This window comes from Pleuronectes platessa, chromosome 20, assembly GCF_947347685.1.
Source record: "Pleuronectes platessa chromosome 20, fPlePla1.1, whole genome shotgun sequence".
In the NCBI taxonomy this organism is placed as follows: Eukaryota; Metazoa; Chordata; class Actinopteri; order Pleuronectiformes; family Pleuronectidae; genus Pleuronectes; species Pleuronectes platessa.
This window is the reverse complement of record NC_070645.1, coordinates 1014179-1035105: the sequence shown is the minus strand read 5'-3', so window position 1 is coordinate 1035105 and position 20927 is coordinate 1014179. Positions and strand designations below refer to the sequence as shown.

At 39.4% G+C, this 20927-nt stretch overlaps 1 protein-coding gene across 1 annotated transcript; it reads left to right on the top strand.

Moving 5' to 3' along the window:
• Window positions 1-1181: 1181 nt before the first annotated feature.
• rsu1 (Ras suppressor protein 1) lies at window positions 1182-19258 on the top strand. The gene is made up of 8 exons (XM_053413075.1): window positions 1182-1465; window positions 1653-1703; window positions 2890-3010; window positions 8491-8609; window positions 10259-10341; window positions 13219-13333; window positions 15965-16097; window positions 18718-19258. Exons 1-8 carry the CDS (start codon window positions 1357-1359, stop codon window positions 18818-18820), a joined length of 834 nt encoding a protein of 277 aa, XP_053269050.1. The 5' UTR covers window positions 1182-1356; the 3' UTR covers window positions 18821-19258.
• The last annotated feature ends 1669 nt before the right edge of the window (window positions 19259-20927 follow it).

Here is a 20927-nt window from a genome sequence, read left to right as displayed (position 1 = left end):
CTATTTAACTAATCTTCAACAAAGATGACGTATTGAATTTTATCCAGAATAAAGCAAAACACTGGATGTTATCACAGGTAATCATACTGCATATATGTCTTCATGTCATGTTTTTTTTTTCTCTCACTGCAATCTCACATCAGTGATGACCTGACATAATATATACATAAAAATGTATCATTGTCATTGTTAACTTTTTTATCTCTCTAACTTTTTTGTCGGTGTCAATCTTTAAAAGATTGAAGATTTGTCCATTAGTTAATTATAATTTAATTGTGTTAATAGCCGATTTAGAAGTATTTCATCCACCTCACCCTGATTTGTGAACACAGGAACCATTATGAAAGTGCAACAAAGTCTCAAAGCCTGACCGTGCACCACCTCTAACATCTTAAATGTAGTCTTTGCTGCTGAACCATAACTAATACATGATTTAAGATGGTTCTAAGAAGCACTACATTCATATTTGTATTGCATATCTGGTATGGTTTGATATGGTTATACATTAGGGTTAGCTAACCCTAACCCTAACCCTATATCACACTTTATGTATTTTTAGACTTCTCATTATAATGTTTATTTGTTCATCTGAAAGTATATTAAAGTCTGTTGGTATTGCTGTATAATATAGCAATTATACATTGAGGCATTTGTACTCGATTACCCTTATTGTTTGGGTAGATACAAAACAGATTTACACTGTGTAAAAGACATACCATAATATATTTATTTAAATTAGCTTCAAATTTCCAGTATATATTTTTTAATTGTATTTAAAGTCTCTGAGAAGTATGTAAGTATGTATGTATGTATCTATGTATTTTTGGGATGTATTTATTTTCAGTCACTTCCACGGTTCCTGTGACTGACAGTGTATCGGACCAATAAGAGATCAGCACAGCCACACCACAGATAAGCTCCGCCTCGGGGACGTTTACCGTAATGGCCAAACTCTATAAACTGAGAAACACAAAGTAAAATTGAGTAGCTGAAAGCAATCTGCACTTCAAACTGTAACGCTGAGTCATATACTCAAATTCAGTAATTTGGAGTTGCAGTTTGTTGGATTTGTTCAGGCCAGACCTTGAGACGAGCTGTCTGTATGACGAGAAGATGCAGCTGAACATTTTTTATACAATCATTGGGCTGAGCACGTCGAGGAACAGGAAGTATCCTAATATGGAAGAGTGGCTCTCGGTCTTACTTCCGGTAGGGTGTGAGCGTCATACGAATGGTCTATGTAGAGTATGTGAGATAATATTTGTCTTTTTCTGTACTCTTTCTACACGTTAAGACGGCGCAGTACTTTACGTGTGCGAAGAACGGATTTTCCGACATCACGCGTGTTGCGGAAAAATGTCCAAGTCTTTGAAGAAGATAGTGGAGGAGAGTCGGGACAAGAACCTCCCAGAAGTGGAGATGTGCGACAGAGGTATTTCGAGCATGCTGGACATCCCAGGGCTGTGTAAGTGAATGTCTTCTAAATATAAATGTGTTCCTGCTCTTTCAAATACTGGTTGAGTCTATTATAATGATATCGTATTCCTAATTAAAGTACTCCATACCATCAAGATAAACGAGTAATCAAGCGGAAGTGTTCATCAGAGGTGCAATTCAGTGCTGTATTAACTTGATGTCCCACTTTTTTTCAGTTACTTTGTCCAATATCACTCAGCTGGTCCTCAGCCACAACAAGCTGACAGGTAAGCTCCCCCCTCCAGTTCGAGACTATAAGGTTCATATAGTTCGATTGGTTTACTACAGTCCCAGGCTGTGACAGTCACATTTGTTTATGTTGTAGTTAGGGCAGCTCATGTCCTTATGTCATAGTTTTTGTATTTCATATAAAGCGGAGAGTGTTTGCGTAATGGCTTTTCAGAAAGAGGTCATGCAATAAAGTGATTCAATGATATTTTCAACCAGCAGAGATCACTCCTGATCGATCAACTCACTTCATACTAAAATTTGTGTACTTGTTTGATGAAAACTTCAGAGAAGAATACAACTAGTTGTGTGTCAACATAATTTGCATGGCATTCAAATATAGAATGGGAAGGATAATTATAAAAAATCTATAATTATACTATACAGTTAGATACATTAATAAATTCCTTTTTCACTACAAGCTCTGCTTTCCTGGTAAATAAGTAAAATAACAGACAAACGATTAGATACAGCTACAATTGACTACACAAAAATGATTATCTATAGAAACAGATTCAGAAGGTGTATTAATAAACCTGTTTTCATCTCTACCCTCTGAAAAAAATCTAAAGGATTGGCGTGGTGTTCTTAGGACTTCGAATTTTTTTTCTCTTGATAGATGGATCCCTTTAATCAGTGCTTGCTGATTCAGTTACTTTTATTTTCAGATGTGTTTTTAATGTGCTGCAGAAGCTGAACAGATTGCACACATCTAACTGTTTATTCATAGTCCTGATCTGACTGTCATTATTTTACACAAACATGCGCATATGTTGGTCCAACTGCTATAGTATGAGTCAGTCCAGATCTTAGTTCTCTAATACTCATCCTCCTGGGAGCATTCAGGTCAGTGCCTGGTCTATCCTTATCCTCCACCTCCCAGTGTTTCTCTGTTCTTAGCCTGAAAATGCTCCTGTAATCAGCCCTGTGATCTTTGTCCCTCTCTGCTGCCACAAACCTTGGTTGAATAAACTGTAGTTGGTCATAAATGGAGAGGCTGCAATGTTTGCTCTTCCAATGTCAACCCGTAGAAGCTGGGCCAATACAGCACCTAATGTTATTATTACTTACATGTGGTCTGTCAAAAGATTGCAGCTAATGATAATTACATGTTTGTCAGGAAATAGGACTGTTTGTGTGTCTGTCTTGCTTGTTATTTCTCAACTCTGTGACGGTGTTTTCCAGCGGTCCCTGCTAACATTTCTGAGCTGAAGAACCTTGAGGTTTTAAACATGTTCAACAACCAGATTGAAGAGCTGCCAACTCAGATCAGCAGTCTTCAGAAGTTGAAACACCTCAACCTCGGGTATGTTCCACTCTTTTATTCACGCAACAAGCTCTACTCTCTCTGCGGTGTCTCTCCCCATGGACACCCAAAATGAAGAGTTATTCATTTGTGTATAACACAAGATATAATCAGATCCAACTACAAAATGATGTGGAAGTGGTTTTAGTGTACAAGCAGGATATTTTGAAGACAAAGGGATTAGGTGGCCAGCCTTGGTGTGTATTGATCCACAAACAAACATCATCTGACTAGTGTATGCCTCATACTGGTATTTACTCTGTGCATTCACTTTCCATCATATGTGTCTTTTCCTTTCGGTTGTTTGCATTTGTCATTTGTCAGTGGACTTGTCTCACATAATGAAATTGAAATAGAACTTATAGCTCATTCTTGCTTGTTGTATTGTAGGTGTAGAGTAAAGTTGGGATCTGACAGTTGAAAAAGTTTCTTATTATTCTTTACTTTTCTCACTTTCAATAGAAAAGACCAAAACCTACAATGTGTTTAGATAAAGGGAATACCTCAAACAATATAGCTTGTCTGAATTGTCTTCTGACAGCTCTACACTGGCCACTGTGTGAATTGTGCAAGATTGTTGGGTTGTTCGTATTGGTTCTAAAAGTTTTCGCGTGCAGGCCACCAATAACAACACTCAAAAGGTGTGGCAGGAGATGTTACAGATTAAGTTCAGTGAACTGTGAATTTTTGATTTGCACATGTCAAAATTGCCAGATATAATTGTGTATGTAATGATGTCAGTGGTCTTAAAAATGTATATTACAATATTAAATATCCATCTTGAGTGATCAGTTTAAGAGTGGACAGCTATGATGAAGAGGCCTTGAGACCTCATCCCAGAGATGATGCAGTGGTCTGTGTTGCAAATGTGTCCTGGGCCACATTAAAGGACTGCCTACTTAACTGACATCCTCTGCATAAGCAGAATTACGTACTTATTTTTACAACAGCAGTTGGTTATCAAATTGTGAAGATGGCTAATCACATTCCACAATGTCTGATATTTCAAGAAGCCCATAGAGACATGATTTTGTTTGCCTGTAATATACCAAGAAAAGACCCAGTCTTTATCGTTTTTATTTCTACTTCTATTCCTTTTCATTTCCGGCAGTCTAGGCGCAGTAAGTGCATTGCTGCCTCCCACTGGTAAATGCAACAACACATTTGGTCTTTGCTAATGGAAATAATGTATGTGTTTATTTGTACATAGAGTGGGGATGCAAGTGGTCATGTGAGATCCATTTGAAGACACATTCTAATACCAGGTATGAGCTGTCCACTTGTGCCTGTGATCACTCCATTTTCATGTTGCTAATTATGAATAGGGCCACACAGCTTGAGAGAGAGATAAGTTTACTTTACATCGCATACTCCTAGCAATCACAGTGTCAAGCTGAAGCCTAATACATTTGAATTTTGGCCCTAAATAATTCTCCATCTGTTTCAGAAAAGGGGTGAGTTAAAACTCAGATCGTTTCCTATACGTCATTAAACCAACCTGCTAACCAGCAGTTTTCCTTATAGTAACTCAAGTTTCCCCTTCACTTCAGCTGAAGCACACAGACTGAAGGAGGTATCCGACATGAAAGCCCCTTTCAGTCAGGTACACAATATGCTCCAATTATTTCTTATTGACCCATCACCTACTCAGTGTCAAATATGGACTAAATCACTCTGTATTTCAATGAAGTATTCTATGTTTCCTGCAAGTGGAAATGCAGGACAGTATATTATATTTGTATATTCAGACCAGTAAAATAATTTACCAGTTGCGCCTTACCCACTTTATACATAGTCTCCAGCAGTTGTATTTCACTGATTCTTGATACAAAATTGGATCCAATTTTGAAAAAATTAAACCTGAAGCTCAGAAAAATAAACTACATGGTTGTATCTACCATATACTAAACTACTGAGCTATGCTTTGATACAACCTCCCAACTTTTATATTTTTTAACAAAATGTGCTTTTTGCCTTGCCAACACCATCAGACACCAAAACCACAAATATTATACATATATATATATTATATATACTTTATGCTTGACCTATAAAGTGTGTCTATGTATCTTCACCATTATGTGTGTGTAAGCACTATGTTCCCTCAACTAAACCCTGATAGAGTTGATGACCATCAATTCACGAAAGCAGATAATGCTGATGACATCTGGCTGTGTTGACATAATTGTCATTTTGTTCACAAAACAAATGGTGTTTATGTAGCGGCCATTTTCTTTTCAGCTTTGTTCTACATGAAAAACCTACATCAGGAGAATAAAATGATCTAAACATTCTAAACAATTTCTGAGGCAAGAAGAAGGATGGTGTTGTCATATCATGGTTGTGACACAGAAAATATTAACATTAAGATTATTTTAAAACCTATCTGACTGTCTGCCATGAATGCACTCTGCATAGGTGGAATGTGAAAATGGAAACTTCACGGCGACCGCTGCCCCTAATATTGCCTGATTTTATTACATTTTAATGAATTATCTGACTGTGTTGACAAAAGGTGAGGACACGACATAAATTAATTTAAGATTGCAGGTTTACTTAGCTGCATTGCTACTCCTATCTTAAAGAGATACCTTGTGCTTGAGGGGGTTCTCTTTTATAGAATACATCTCTATCGTGCTCCTGAACACATCATAAGTAATGTACTGACTTGTGTGCAGGTGACATATGCTCCTTCTCAAGGATGTCCTCTCCTGATTCAGAGCCATCTGAAGGTTTTCTCTACTGTGTCTGTGATGGCTCTGCTCCCCTGCATCTTGGTGATACCAGTGCACTGCTGGCTTGCAAAATTTCTGCATCTGGCATTCCTCTTCCTGTGGGATTCCTCCATATGATCTTTCTATGGGACTGTCAGTTTCAACAAGATGTTTTTAGTTACTTTTGAGACCAGGAGGATGTTTGGCATCAGGGTGATCGAAACAATGTGCCTAGGGAACCTCAGCGGTTTATCCAAGTACATAGATGACATCCAGTCATGTACAGTTGCAAGGATTCCTCTGCAGGTGCAAGGTCAGATACCTGGCTCCAGGGGTACAGAAGTGCAATAGATGCCACGCTGATAATGTCTGGCAGTTGGAAAATTTGGCTCAATCATGAGCAATGTCAGATTAAACTAGGAAACTGAATCTAAGGGGTTCCAAGATGGCTGCGTAGCAATTGGATGCATTGAATCTCCTGAATAATGCCCTTAATTCCTTACCCTGACCAACTAAAGAAAGGAAACAACTCTTGCTGCTAATTTGAAAATCAACACGTTTTAACTAGAAATACCAAGCCGCCAGCATCGGCCATGGCTAACCCGGACTTATTTTTGGCAAACACTGACACTTACAAATCTGGTTTTATGAAGAAATGGAAAAAACTAATCAACAGAATCCAAGCCTTAGATTAAAAACATCACTGTCAGCCATGATCTGAAACAGCATCATAAAGAGATTGAAGACAAACAGACGAACGACACAAAAGGTCTCGAGTTTTTACAACAAGACCTCTCCAATTTATAAAAAAACAAAAAAAAGACAAAAGATACAGGGACTTGATTGAGATTGCACAGGGTCACCTCCAGCATCAAGGTGATGTAGGTAGTCTCCCCCAGGGCCATTTTGATCCGCCCGCTCTGTTTTCTCAGTGTGAGAGGTAGTGTCCAGGTTCAGTTGAAGGCTGAATACTACCAGGAAAAAAATGTCGCCCAGATGTTATTTCAAAGCCATCACAGCATTTTTTCTACCCGGAGACTTATCCTGAACTTTTAAAGCCTACCATCACCCAGTTATTTAAACTTGGCCTCTGATTTTTGGCCAAAGCAGTGACCACTGCGAGGACCCTTAAATAATTAATAACCGCATATTGGTGGGTTAAACATTGAACATTGTATTACAGGTCTGGCCTGTCTGGTAGATGCCAAGGGTGTGCACTAAATACGGCATAGTTATCTGTTGTAATGAGTTGTTGTATTTCTACCATACTTCCCTCTTTGTGTGCTCCCTCTACTACTCAATTTAAAGGTGGCCAACAAACCTATGTAAAAAATAAAAAAGTGCACTTTCTCTGAGAGTATATTTTTTGGTGTTTGTTATTGTAATTTTCTTTTTTTCCGGAAAATGATATACAAGAATATTTTATGTTACATAATCAATTAGTCCCATGGGGGCACGAACACTCTCCGGGTGTCACAGACGGAGAAGAAAAAAATAATCATCGATAACAATATTGCTTATACTGGTAACCTTGCGCACTTTAGTAAGGAGCTGCTTGAGACCTACAAGCAGCTCCTGCACGTAGACGTGTAACCAACGCAGACCACTACGCCGTACCCAGATGTGCACCTCCCCAAAAATGTAATTAAGCATTGAGCCGACGCAAACCGTAAGAGCTGTGATTGGTCAGCCTTTTAGCATCGCATTTCTGGCAGAGTCGCTGCCCTTTTTTAATTGATTTGAAGAAACGAACCTTGGATAATGTCTTTCTTTTCTTCATCGAGTTCTTCAAGAAAACTGAAATGAACATCTATCACCTCCAACTACAACATGAATGATCCGCTTGTAACAATCGCCATTGCTCTGAAGTAGACAGATGCCAGGGAATTTGTAAATATGCGGGCTAGAACCTGGAAGTCACTCAGAATATAAATTCTACTCCCGTCAGGGTTTTTGTGGTGTAATTATACCGTGATTCACAAACACCTACACTCAACTATTAATCCTCACAATGTCATTGGTCCTGTGTGTAAGTGCATACCTACGGTGTGTGGTGGTGAATATGATATCAAATGCAATGATACAAAGACTGTTGATATGTATAAACCAAAGATGATAATTTTGTCAATTTCCTGTATTCAAATAGTTTGAAAATTATCTTTGTCATTAATAACATAATATATCTCGGTCATTTATTATCACAGATAAAATGACATGATTATTTCGATTAAGTGAGTGTATCGATGGAATGAAGATGTCTGTGTTCAGGCCATGATAGAGAACCTGTACTATGAAGCAGATTCTCAACTGTCTCAGTAAGCCTTGGCTTTACATTCCACACTTTATTCAGTGTAATAATCTCTCCCTCTATTTAATTAAAGCTGTTTTAAAACAATTAAATGCATAAAAAGCCTTGAATAGCAAAACGATTCCAACTATTCATAAAAATATCTTGCTCAATTCGCTATAAAAAGTTTTGTTCCTGTCAGAATCCTATTTAATAATTACTTTTTTTTTTTCACTAATCTGATTCGCCATTGACTGGTTTTGATCTGAACCTTGAATTTACCCTTCTTTGCAGCAGGTTAGAGTTGCAGCAAAAGTTGTCATTGTGATTTAAGTGAACCAGTGTCAATTATATGGTCAGTCATCCAATGGCCCTCAGGTAAACAGTTGAGAAGCAAATGGTTCAAATGAAAGACAATATTTTTGTGGTTGGTTTGTGTATGAAATGAATGTTTGGCATGTGTGTGTTTGTAAGTACAGCATGAACCGTCTCAGCGGTTTGCCGAGAGGATTTGGTTCACTGCCAGCTCTGGAAGTGTTGGACGTTACCTACAACAACCTGAATCAGAGCTCACTACCTGGAAATTTCTTCTATCTCAGTAAGTACACAGCGCCGGTCGTTATCACCCAAAGTTCTCTTGAAATATCATTCAGTGTTTTCTACGTGTATGGCCCTCTTCTTTATCAAGATATATAGTTGTTTTTTTTCATTTGCTGTGTGTTAGAAACATAATCGACCCACTCGCTGGTGGTGTATCCTCCATAGGAGCTACTGTTGTATTCTCACAGGGGCGTATCTGGAGTTTGTACTGGCTGAACGAACTCTGGAGAAAGTTTGGAGCCAGGGTTCAGTTCATGATTGAAACAAGTGTTAGGGGAGTAAGGTGCATTGCTCAGGGGCACTTAGACAGTGGGGTGGGGTAGGCACTTTGACAGTGTGGAACAGATCCAGGTGTTGTCCAGGTGTTGTCCAGGTGTTGTCCGTCCAGGTATGTTGATTTTGTTGTCACTCCGTCGGATTTCCGGCCCACAGTCCAACTTTCTGCCACTAGTCCACCGCCTCTCCCGTAGTCCACCGCCTCTCCCCTACAGGAGTACAGATGAAAAGGGATCCCACTGACGAAAATTCTGGTGCGACTTGGCCATTGTTATAGTTATTATCATTATTATTATCATCTTTGCCTATTCACGAATGGTCTTTATTCCGACACACCTGTACTCGATTCGGAGTTATGGATAACATAACACTGATCCATCGTGTCACTATATCAAGCTTCTCGCCTTGTTACAAGGATACCCACTGAACCAAACCGTACAAACTTAAGTTTTCTAACAGAGTAGGATGATAAACATATTTATTATTTCCCTAAAAATGAACAAAAGTTATGGGCCCATAAGAGATCCACAGAACAGAACTTAACTTTGTAAATTTCTACCAAACATAACTAACCTAAACAAAGTAAAAACAGACCTAACCAGCTGATAACAAATGGGAACATATATAATGACTGATTAGGCCATCTAAAAAACAAAAGGGGCTAAGGCAAAGTGAAACACTAATAGCTAAACTACAAATGACAAAAGAACAGTGAAGTCGGCATAATCATTAAACCAATGAACCAAAGCCAAGTCACAGAAAACTAATATATTCTAAAGAAATAAACAAATCCTACATTATAAACACAAATCACCCTTCCCTACAATTTGGCAAGCACAAGGATGGTACAGTCCTACTATCCACTTCCTGTATTTAATGCCCAGCTTCAGTGAGTGCATCCTTTTGCTTCAGCATGATGAGATGTCCCTCCTACTGCAGCAGCAAGAAGCGCCACCCTCACTGGTAACAATATAGTTTTATATTAAAAGCTGGTATCTGAGGAAAATTATAGCTTAAGGTAATCTTAATGATACACCTTAAGTATGACTGTATATAAGATAACTAATTGTGCACACTACAAACAGGAAGCAATGTTCTGTCAACTAATCTGAATGTAAAATAAATAAGGTCAAAAAGGTAAACTAAATTAGTAAGCAAATATATGTAAACTATAACTAAAATGTGTAGGAGGGTTACCCACATGTAAAGTCCCTGTGTGACAAACGTGCCCATCAAACCCGGCACTGTCATTAATTGGGTTTGACAGGTGGTATTGCTCAGACTCCAGTTCAGATAGTGCCTACACTCTCTCTCTCTCTCTCTCTCACTCTCTCTCTCTCTCTCGCTCTCACAGAAATATTTGTTTTTCAGCCACTCTTCGTGCTCTCTATCTGAGTGACAACGACTTTGAGGTCCTGCCTGCTGACATCGGGAAGCTGACCAAGTTGCAAATAGTAAGTTATTGTTGACAGAACTCAAAAGGGTGGAACCAGTGTTAATTTTGGCAGCTATTTTTGATTTAGTCTTTTGACGAAAATGAAAATCAGTTTTAGTCATTTTTATCCTTCTTAGTTTTAGTCTAGATTTAGTCGACGAAAACGAATTACATTTTAGTCTAGTTTTAGTCACATTTAATAGCCACATTAAACGCCTTTTCTGTAAAAACATATAGCTGCAGCCTAATAGCTTAAAAATAATAAAAATATATATTTAGTTTTAAATGTGAAAACAAAAAGTTCAAACCAACTGCAGCTTCTGCTCTGATCAAGAAGCTGCGGCGCTGATCTCTGAGCAGCTGAGACCAGAGAAACTCAGTGTTTTCACTGGTTCCATAGTTAAGAAGCAGTCAGTCACTGAGCGGCTGCTCCACGAGAACGAGCTCTGCTTTCACTGTGTCTCCCTGAGCGAGTGCGCGGGGCGGAGCTACGGACCGGTGCGCTATCTGGGAGCGCACAGGCGCACACACACAGACTCACTCGCCCGCTAATGATACTTCATGACGGCCTGATACGATGATGTTTTAAAAATTGTGACTTAGTCAACCACCAACATTTTGTCTCGTCTCGTCTCGTCAACGAAAGTTAAAATAGATTTAGTCATAGTTTTTATTTTCAAAGATCCGTTTTCGTTAAGTCTTTGTCTCGTCTTCGTCATGGGAAAAGGGTCGTTAACGATTATTTTTCGTTATAGTTTTCGTCAACGAAATTAACACTGGGTGGAACTCAACAGCAAGGAAACAATCCATTGCTTGGACAGTCATGCATACTATAGCCATATATAAGCCATATGTGTTTGTGGCCATCAAGATTTGCACTGACGACTACATATTGATCTTCAATCATATTACCATTTCAAGTGGAGTTTTGTTCAGCATATTGATTATTTCTGTCCCTCCTGGCCCTGATTTTTGTAATTATCTGGTTATAATTCTCATGTTGAGTTTTCAAGTGCCAGAGCTGTTGTGAGGATTTTAAGGAAATCCATGTTTGGACTCTACTACATTATTTTGCTCACATTATTGCTACTGAAACTGAATTGACACTAATTTAAGATAAAACTACAAGAAAACTAGGGCTACGTTGTAGCACTGGCGGGCCCGAGCACCCGCACGTTGAAGCCTGTTGCGGTCGGTGGAGAGAGCGATCGATGACCAAGCGCATGTCTCCACGTTGCATCCATTTTATGCCCTGCGGCAGTAGGTTTGCCAGTAGGTGGCGCAATCACTATTATTACGCACAGACATATAGATCTGTTCATGTAGGCGCTCTGATGTAGCGTGAGCAATTTTGTGTCAATTGGACAATGTTAACACAACTTAATTTTCACACTGATCAGTAGGTGGCGCTATGACCCTGAACTAATATTTATATATGGAGCTGTTCAGATCAGGATTGTGATCATAGGTCAGTAGTTTGGAGCCGGTTGGATAATGCAGAGTGGATTAACAAAGTACTTCCTGTTTCCTGGCGAATCAGTATAGAGCTATAGAGACACATAGAGCTGTTCAGGCTTTTACTCTAATCATGTGACAGAAGTTTGGTAGTGATAGGACAATGCAGAGTGGACTTATGAAAACATCGTGTCCTTTGGCGAAGGATGATCCTTCGCCGCACCTCAATGTTTACAGGGTTTGAGGAAATGTCACAATTCTGACCTTGATCCAATGACTTGACTGAGCTCATTTGAGCTGTTTATTGTAAAGCAGCCAGGAGCAGTTCATCAAAGTATAAAACATGTCACTTCATGTTGCCACCAGGGGGCGCTGTGATTTCAAGTCATAATTGCTGTGTAGATGTCATCAGGCCGGAACTCTTGCTTACATGTCTAGTTTGGACCATGTATGTTCGAGATACAGATGCTTGTGTTTTGATGGCGTGTAACCAAACTTCTACGCCACACCACAGTCACACGGTGTGACGAAAAATATATCCCTGAAACACTTTTTATCTCAATCTTGTTGTGATGACACTCATCTGAATTTGAAGTTGATCTGATGAAAGCTCTACGACAAGTACATCCAAGTGAAAGTGTGGAATATGGCCAAAATGGCCACCAAATCCAAGATGGCGGGCTTCCTGTATTGTTAAGCATATCTGTTCAAGAGACCTATTTCTTTGTCATGAAAAGACACATGTCCCTATCGATTTTTGTAGATTTAGACAAATCATAGTGCCGGGGCTGCCCTTTAGGGGGTGCTAGTCAGTTATTATGCCGCGCCCATTCCTTAAAACCATATGAATATCTTCATGGGGGGGGCTGTTCATACACACACAAAGTTTGAGGGAGATGGACCCATGAACACGGAAGTTACAGCGATTTCGTGTGTCATGGCGAGCTTATGAACTTTGATGCCACGCCATTAATAATGCGCATTATGAAAAGTCACAGTGCATCTGGTCATGATACACAACTGTCTTCATTTTCCTGAGGATCAGTGAATGCTAAATGAGGGGCTCTCCGTAAATGAGGGGCTTCTCCGTAGGTGGCGCTGTTGAGCCATTTTGCCACGCCCATTTCCAAATACTCCAGAATACGTACATTTTCATCACTAATCCTTTCAATTTCAATAGGGCCTCCCACCGGAGGTGCTCGGGCCCTAATAATAATAATAATCATTTCAATTTCAATAGGGCCTCTCACCATTCGGTGCTCGGGATAACAGGAAAAATCAATGGATTTAGATTTTATCATGAGTTAAAAAGTAACTCAGTGGTTAATTGAGTCAAAATGTGTTTGTACTGTATGTGCCTTTAACAAATTCATGATGCATGATGATAATTCATGTTTCATATGTGTCGTTTTTTGCTTCTATTTTTTTTTCCTTTTTCCAGCTGAGTCTGAGGGATAATGATCTGACCTCATTGCCTAAGGAGATTGGGGAGTTGGCCCTACTCAAAGAGCTTCACATCCAGGGCAACAGACTCACCGTCCTTCCCCCTGAACTTGGTACTGACAACACATGAGCACACACACACAGATACAGTATGCATGTGCATGCACACATGCATATGTAGGTCCGACTGCTATAGTATCAGTATGTGTAGTACAGTCCAAATGCAAATACCCTCCGCAAATACCCATAGCTAGCCGGTGTTATTGTGAATGAATTGTACCTTAATTTAACTAGTTTATTGTAACTAGTTTATTGTCACAGTGATTAGCTTCCAAATGCTACCAAGATTTTTTTCATTGTCGTTCAAGATGGTTTCACACTTACTGAAGACTAAAATGTACAATTGTTATGGCAATGAAGACCTCATTGTGCATTCAACCAGACATCGATCCCCACACATCTGGACAACCATAACATCTTTGACACAGGCCAGATGAGACATTTGCTGCCACCACAAACAGCACCACACCTACAAAGCCACGACATGGATGATTACGAGGAGCTGCCATGTACAGAAGACCATGCACTCTAATCCAGGCCTATTGATCACAATCACAATGGGTGGTAGGAGACCACCAAAGAAGAAATATGGCAGGAAAGAGAGTAACCCTACCAATTGCACGACACCCTGCTGTCCTCAGAAATGCAGAAAATAAGAACAGACCATACAGACTATAAAGGGCCATGTTATAAGAGGGAGTAAATGCAATACTTTTCCCAGCCATCTATACACCTTTAATGATCTCTAGACAATTTATATAGTAGGTGAGGACAAAATGTCTATCACCTATTTCAGCCCCATGAACCAGGCAACCAAACAACACCCCTGGATTTGCTGCACATCCAGCCAGTCTTAATAATCCATCAATTAATTTACCTTCCCTTATGCTTCAAAAAGTTTATTCTCACCAATGCTGCAAATACTCTTATCTTTCTGATGATCTCCATTACACGTGGCATCTATTTTACTTCTGTCCATCTGGGAGAGGGGTCCTCACATGTGGCTCTCTCTGAGGTTCATACAATCTTTTTACCCTGTTAAAAGTTTTTTTTTTTTAGTTTTTCCTTACTCTTGTTGAGGGTTAAGGGCAGAGGATGTCACACATGGGCTATACAAATACAATTAGATTGATGATGTGAAAACATAGTGTAACACTTACTGCTAGTTGCAGTTAAGTTGGAAACAGGACCAGAGTCTAAGTTTCGTGGGAGCAGTAAAATAGTTAAACATAAATATAATGAACACACCAGAGACCATAGAATAAGTTGCAATGCCGGACTTTTATATAAGAATAGAAAAAGTAGTTTTAGATAGAATGATTCACAGGCAACATATAACACATTTGCAATACAACTAACACAAGGAAAAAATAATATTCATTCAATGCAATATAATCAATATCAAGTATAATATTTACAAAAAACACATTCTAATCATACGGTGAATCTTGTGATGTAAATCCAGTTTAGTGTGTATTAACAAGTTCAGACGATCTTTCTTACGGCCACGTCCTGCAGTCCGTAAATTCCAGAAAAAACACGTGCTGTCCTCCGATGAACAGGACTCCGTCCCGTGAGGTCACGCGCTGGCAAGGGTGTGTCACTCGCTCGGTTGGTTCGCCATCTATTCCACTGCACGCATGAAGCTACGATGCTAGCATGGATGCTAAGCTCCTCGCTATCTTTCAGTCAGTCTAAATCACTTTTCAAATGTCCAAAAAAAAAACACAGCCTACCGACGTAGACAGAACACTTTTAGAAAATAAAATAAAAGTTAATAACCGTCCAAATCCAGGTTTTCTAGTAACTTTAGTTCACTGTTTGCAAACCAGAGTCTCTTTTCTCCGTCTCCCTGTCTTCCACCTGCCGTTTTTTGGAGCAGGAGAACTACCTGGTTTCCCATTGGCTCTTGCAACTGTGCTTTCTTAAAGCAACAGTGCACTTTAAACCACTTTCACAACTAATAATATGGATCCTTATTGTATTGATCAGTTTTAATATTGTGGCGTCATTCAAACAAATCAATGTTTAAACTGTGGCGGGTCAAAGAAGTCTACTGAGTCTGTGTGAGAGAGTAAGAGGGAGAGTGAGAGAGAGAAGTGAGCAGCAGAGTCACGCCCTTGTCGCATGGTTTCTTTATTTCCTCTCTTCCCTCATTTGCGGATTTGTGCAGTGAGATCAACATACAGTGGCAGATTGAGTTGCCATGGCGTGGCGAGAAGGCCAACACAAGACCACATCATGACCAGGAGGCATAATTTACAACCATTGCAAATGCACAAAACAGGAACTGAAAGATGCACACCCCACCTCTCACAAAACATGATTGGAGAATATGCACAATTGTACGCTAACTCTGACTCGTACCAACATTTTGTAGACAGTAAACTGGTAATGCAGACGTGAGGTGGTGAATTAAAGCCAGATTATGGATCCAGTTTATCATCCGCATTAAACCAGCAGTGTTGTTTGTGCTAATGAGACATAACCGTTATATAAGAACTCAGATATTAGATAAATAGCAGATCTGAGCGATTTACATATTTGAAATAATATTCTGTGCATGTAGCACCAAGTACCGCTTAAGTTTTCCTATCCCGTGTGCGTATGTGTAGACGCTGCACTGGCTACTGGCGAATTATATCGGCTAATGTTTGTATTTCTGTGTGTCTCTCTGTTTGCAGGTAATCTGGATTTGACTGGTCCTAAACAGGTGTTTAAAGCAGAGAATAATCCCTGGGTCACTCCTATTGCTGACCAGTTCCAGCTGGGTGTCTCTCATGTCTTTGAATATGTTCGCTCAGAGACTTACAAGTAGTAAGTGCCGCGCCCACACACATGCACTTGCATTCTCACACACACAAAAAAACACACACTGACTATGACATCTGCATTTGTTCAGATAACTACAAGTCCTGCGGTGAACTGGCTGGATCGCCTATGTCATTTTTTTTCATGTAATATAGATTAGGGCAACGGTATATATCAGCCCCGATGTTTCTAAAAGCACAAGGGAGTCAATAATTCTGAGATGAAAAAAGTGAGTGAACGACTAGGTCTCTACCTAAGGTTTGCTGTCAAGCCAAACTCTTAGAGCATGAGGCATTAGATACTCTGGTCTGAGGAGACACAAATGTAACCCTTTGGGAAGAGCTCTAAACTGATGTCTGGTGAGCACCAGGCACAGCTCATCAGCTGGCTAATACCATTTCCGACAGTAAAGCATGAGGGTGAAAGCATATCGGTGGCAGCAGAAGTGACTTTAGGATAAATCCCTTATTAGTCCAGCCAAAGCCTAGACTATAACCCCATAAATCATCGGTTAAGGGACATGAAGTTTTTCAAATATGCTCCCAATCATGATGATATCTGCAGAGGGCCTGTGAATGAGAATGGGATGAACAAGGATTTACAAAATCCAGGTGTGCAAGGTAGTAGAGGCTTACCCAAGACATAAGCTGCTTTTAAACATGTACTGGACTCCGAAGTTTTTCAGATTTTCTCCGGAGAAGGTGCATGTGTAAACACAAATGTCAGAGTGATATGCACCGCCGTTTCTGCTAACTATATCTGCCTCAACTCCTGGTATAAAGTCTGTAGAAGTCTAGGAGAAGTCAATGTGAGAACACAGCAGGGGGTCCCCAGCTGGATTCACTGCAAGCAATTGGGGGCATGATGACGCTTCTATCCCATGACAGATGCAACAATGAAAAAATATATTACCGCATTTCGAGCCTTAATTCGCTCAATAGGAGGAAGTGGCCCATTTAGAGGAAGCAGCATATTGCATGTCATTTAGCTGACTCTTTTATCCAAAGTGACTTCCACTTAGTGCTGTACATCTATGAGGGGCTATTTGTGGTTCAACATCTTTCCCAAGGACACTCCAGGATAGGCTGGTGTAACGGATGTAGACACTCATTCACCCTTTTGTGCCAGGAACATTTTTAAATCATTATTTAAAAAGTACTATTTTTAATTATTTCAGCTCTTTATCACTCTTATCTTTTAATGAGCACAAATTCAATCAGATTTATTAAATATTTGGTTTAAACAAAACTTTATTTAACGGAGACATTTTATTCCCATTTTACCACATTTGATGTGGTTCCTTTGGGTCTTAATGAAATGTCTGTACTATATTTTGGTCAAAATACCACAAGGATCATTTAAAACAGCACCTTTTTTACCTTGTCTAAACAGCCCTCCTCAGATTGACCTGTTTTGAGTGCCAACAGTTACTACATTGAATTTCTTCACTTTGACATTCAGAGCACTGGGCAGAAATCACACCGGGTCAACATCACCGTGGGTCTTCGCGATGCTTTGTTTTAATTAACAACAAAGCATCGCCCGAACGGAGGGTTCCCCCAGCGGGCTCGGTAGCTGAGGTGATTCGTGAGAAGGGCCCTTTTGAAAGGGCATTTTTCCAGCACTGTGGGTTTGTAAGATCCTTAGTGTCTGTCACAGGCTACCTTTGGGGACAAAATCCTGAACAGGGTGCATTTGGAGCGCATGACAGATGCATCGTTGAGCTGCTCCATCTGACATTCCTCTGTTTACACAGGAAGCATATCTTCTGCATACTTGGGTGTGAGTGGGCATTTCCACTAAGCCAAGAGTAACATTTTCATCTGTAGTCCCTGTCTAGTTGTGAAGTTGGCAGCCTAAAATCAATAACAAGTTACATGTTCAACAATTATCTTGATTTACACATTATCAATAAAGTGAAAGCAAAATATAGAGATAAACAGACGATATACATGGGCAGCAGCAAAGTAAAAAATGATGATTCACTGAAGTAAAACAAACATACAGACACCAGCAAGGACTGACATGTGAACAAGGTCAATTGAAAACCAGCCTTGCTAAACAAATGAACAATAACATATAAGACTACATAATAACAGTGAGTAAAATCAGACGGATAGACAGATATGAGCAGATTGACAACAGTAGCACTAAGTTCTATCACAGTAGCATCATCTGTGGTGTTTATAACACACAAGTCATGCAATGTTTAGTCGACCAGATCACTGGAAGTCCCCACTGATTCTCTCAAAGCCTGTACTTTAATCTGATGGCAGCAATGTCTAATGTACATCAGTGATACATTGTTAGATTGAAATCTCTTTATAGAACTACATGACCAAGAAGCCAAACCAAAAACTCCTCAAAGTTTGGTCTCATATGAGACGTTTATTGAAGCTCCTTGTATGAAAGGGGAAAGATGCCAGTGATTAAATTGATCTTGGACATAAATGTAAATTGGTAGTCCCTTTAAATAGCCAAATCATCCATTTGTTCCGATTTCTATAATCATGAATATTGCAGGCTTAGAAAGTCTGTGTTCCTCTTTGATGTTTAATCATACAGGCTTGTCCACATGTGCTGGTGTATACTGAAATATGTATCTTCTCTCCTCTCCTCTTCTCAGTCTCTATGGCAGACACATGCAAGCCAATCCAGAACCTCCGAAGAAGAGCAATGATAAAAGTAAGAAGATAAGCCGCAAACCCCTGGCTGCCAAGAACAAGTGAAGAGCAGACATAAAATGACCATAAATGCTTGCTCAGCTAGCTAAACTTGCTTCCCTTTTTTGTATTATGTGTCTTGATATAAAATGTTCATGGTTTGGACAGTATTTCTTTTAACTCTTAACAGTTTTGGTGATGGTAGATTGTTTCTTAATGTGTTGGTCGTCCCAGATGGTAAACGGAGGCGTTATTTTTTTATGTTCTACATGCATATCGAAAACCTATTTGTAGCTTATTGAGACATCATATCATGTACTCTGTTACTGTGTACCAAAACAGTTTGTTTACTATATAACCCTACTATGATATTCTTTTTTTAAAGTATTAAAAACTGTCTATCACATTTCAAACTTATGCAAACATTAAGGAATGTAATCATAAAAAATATTTGTCATGATCTTATCACATTAAAATAAATCGATATAATCTTCTCTTTCATAATTAGTTTCTAGGGCAGTATTTAATTGCATATTTCTTATGAACATTTTATTGGGTCCCAGAGATACCTAGAATCATTCACTGACTGGTAGTCTTTAAGAATTCTGCTAGTTCAAGTATAGATTTTTACAAAGTTCTAGATTCTGCTGAAAAAAGGGTTTAAACTACCACTGTGTGGATCTTGTAGATAAATTGGTAATCAAGAGGTCACATGTACAGTGGCGAGAAAAAGTAAGTGAATCCATTTTAGTACCTTTTTTTTGCATTAATTGGTCATAAAATGTCATGTGATCTGCATTTAAGTCATAAGTACACACAAACACAAAGTGTTCAGCCTATTAACAAAAACAATTCAAATGGTTCATGTTTTTATTGAATACATCCATCAAACATTGGATCAGTGGAAATGAACTGAACCATTTGATTTAATATCTGGTCGAACAGCCTTTGGCAGCAATAACCTCAAGCAAGCACTTACTGGAGCTGCAGATAAAACATGCAAATGGAGTAATTTTTGAAATTCTTTCCCTAATGGAACTGATTCAGTTAACCCATATTCTTAGGATGACTGGTAAACGGCTCTGTCAAGGTTATTATACAGCAACTCTATTTGGTTAAGGTCTGCGCTCGGACCACACCACTCCTAGAGTATTTTCCTTTTTTTTTTTTAAACCAATCATGTCGTAGCTTTACTTTATTAATTAGGGTCATTCTCCTGCTGCATCACCCAACTTCTGCTGAGCTTCAGCTGGCAGTAGAGAGGAAACAGTTACCGGTTTTAGGATTAAACACGTTGAAATTCCCAGTGGTTAGTATTAATGTGTGAAATGTAAATCATCATTACCACGATGTAAAGCTCATATCAAAAACTGTCCAGCAGCAACTACATTGATCAACGGTGTCCAACATACAGGCGTTCTGGCGCATGATGTGACGTGGGTTTGTTATGTGAGTGTGTCTGTGAAGTTTATTTTGGGTTTGCCTGCTTCACTTTTGAGTTTAGGAGACACGTATTTTAAACACATTGAAAAAATATTTTGCGTGCAGGTACTTCATCTGCCACACAACGTGAGGCGAGATGTGACGTACACAGCCAGGTCATCATTGTTAAAGTGACGAGATAGATCCGGATTCATGATCCGATACCATCGATTATTTACTCAATACATGTGATCGTCAGTTGCGACAGAGAAAAACAGACACACACACACACACACACACATGCCAAGATCTTCCCGCAGATTATGACACAACGCATTGTTATAAATTCATTGTTGCAGAAGAAACGATGCACCATTTATCCAAAACTTAAATATGAATTCAGCAGGTTTTTATAAAAATCTGTTCTATGTCTGAATGTTCAGAAACGACCAGAGGAGCAGAATCACTAGTTAACCTGCAGAGTAATGTGCCTGGATGCGATGGCACTGCTAAATGGGGGCCAGCAGAGTCACCCTTAAACAGTAAAGGCTGTAATCAAGTGACAACCTAAGGTGACCTCACCAATTGTTTGCGGAACTTCCATTTTGAAGCCTAGATTTCGAATTTGATCAGCACCATCTTGGCCATTTGGCGTCAGGCTGACCCGAACGTTACCATATTTGGACATAAAGGACGACCTGGGTCTGACCTCTGACCTCTCAACCCAAGGACTGTAAAAACACCCACTGGA

What these genes read in the sequence shown, in the direction of transcription:
- rsu1 (XM_053413075.1), top strand. Translation starts at nt 1,357, where the DNA reads ATGTCCAAGTCTTTGAAGAAGATAGTGGAGGAGAGTCGGGACAAGAAC. An exon ending in AGCTGACCAAGTTGCAAATA is followed by an intron (nt 10,342 to 13,218) that starts GTAAGTTATTGT and finishes TCCTTTTTCCAG; the next exon opens with CTGAGTCTGAGGGATAATGA. An exon ending in CGTCCTTCCCCCTGAACTTG is followed by an intron (nt 13,334 to 15,964) that starts GTACTGACAACA and finishes CTCTGTTTGCAG; the next exon opens with GTAATCTGGATTTGACTGGT.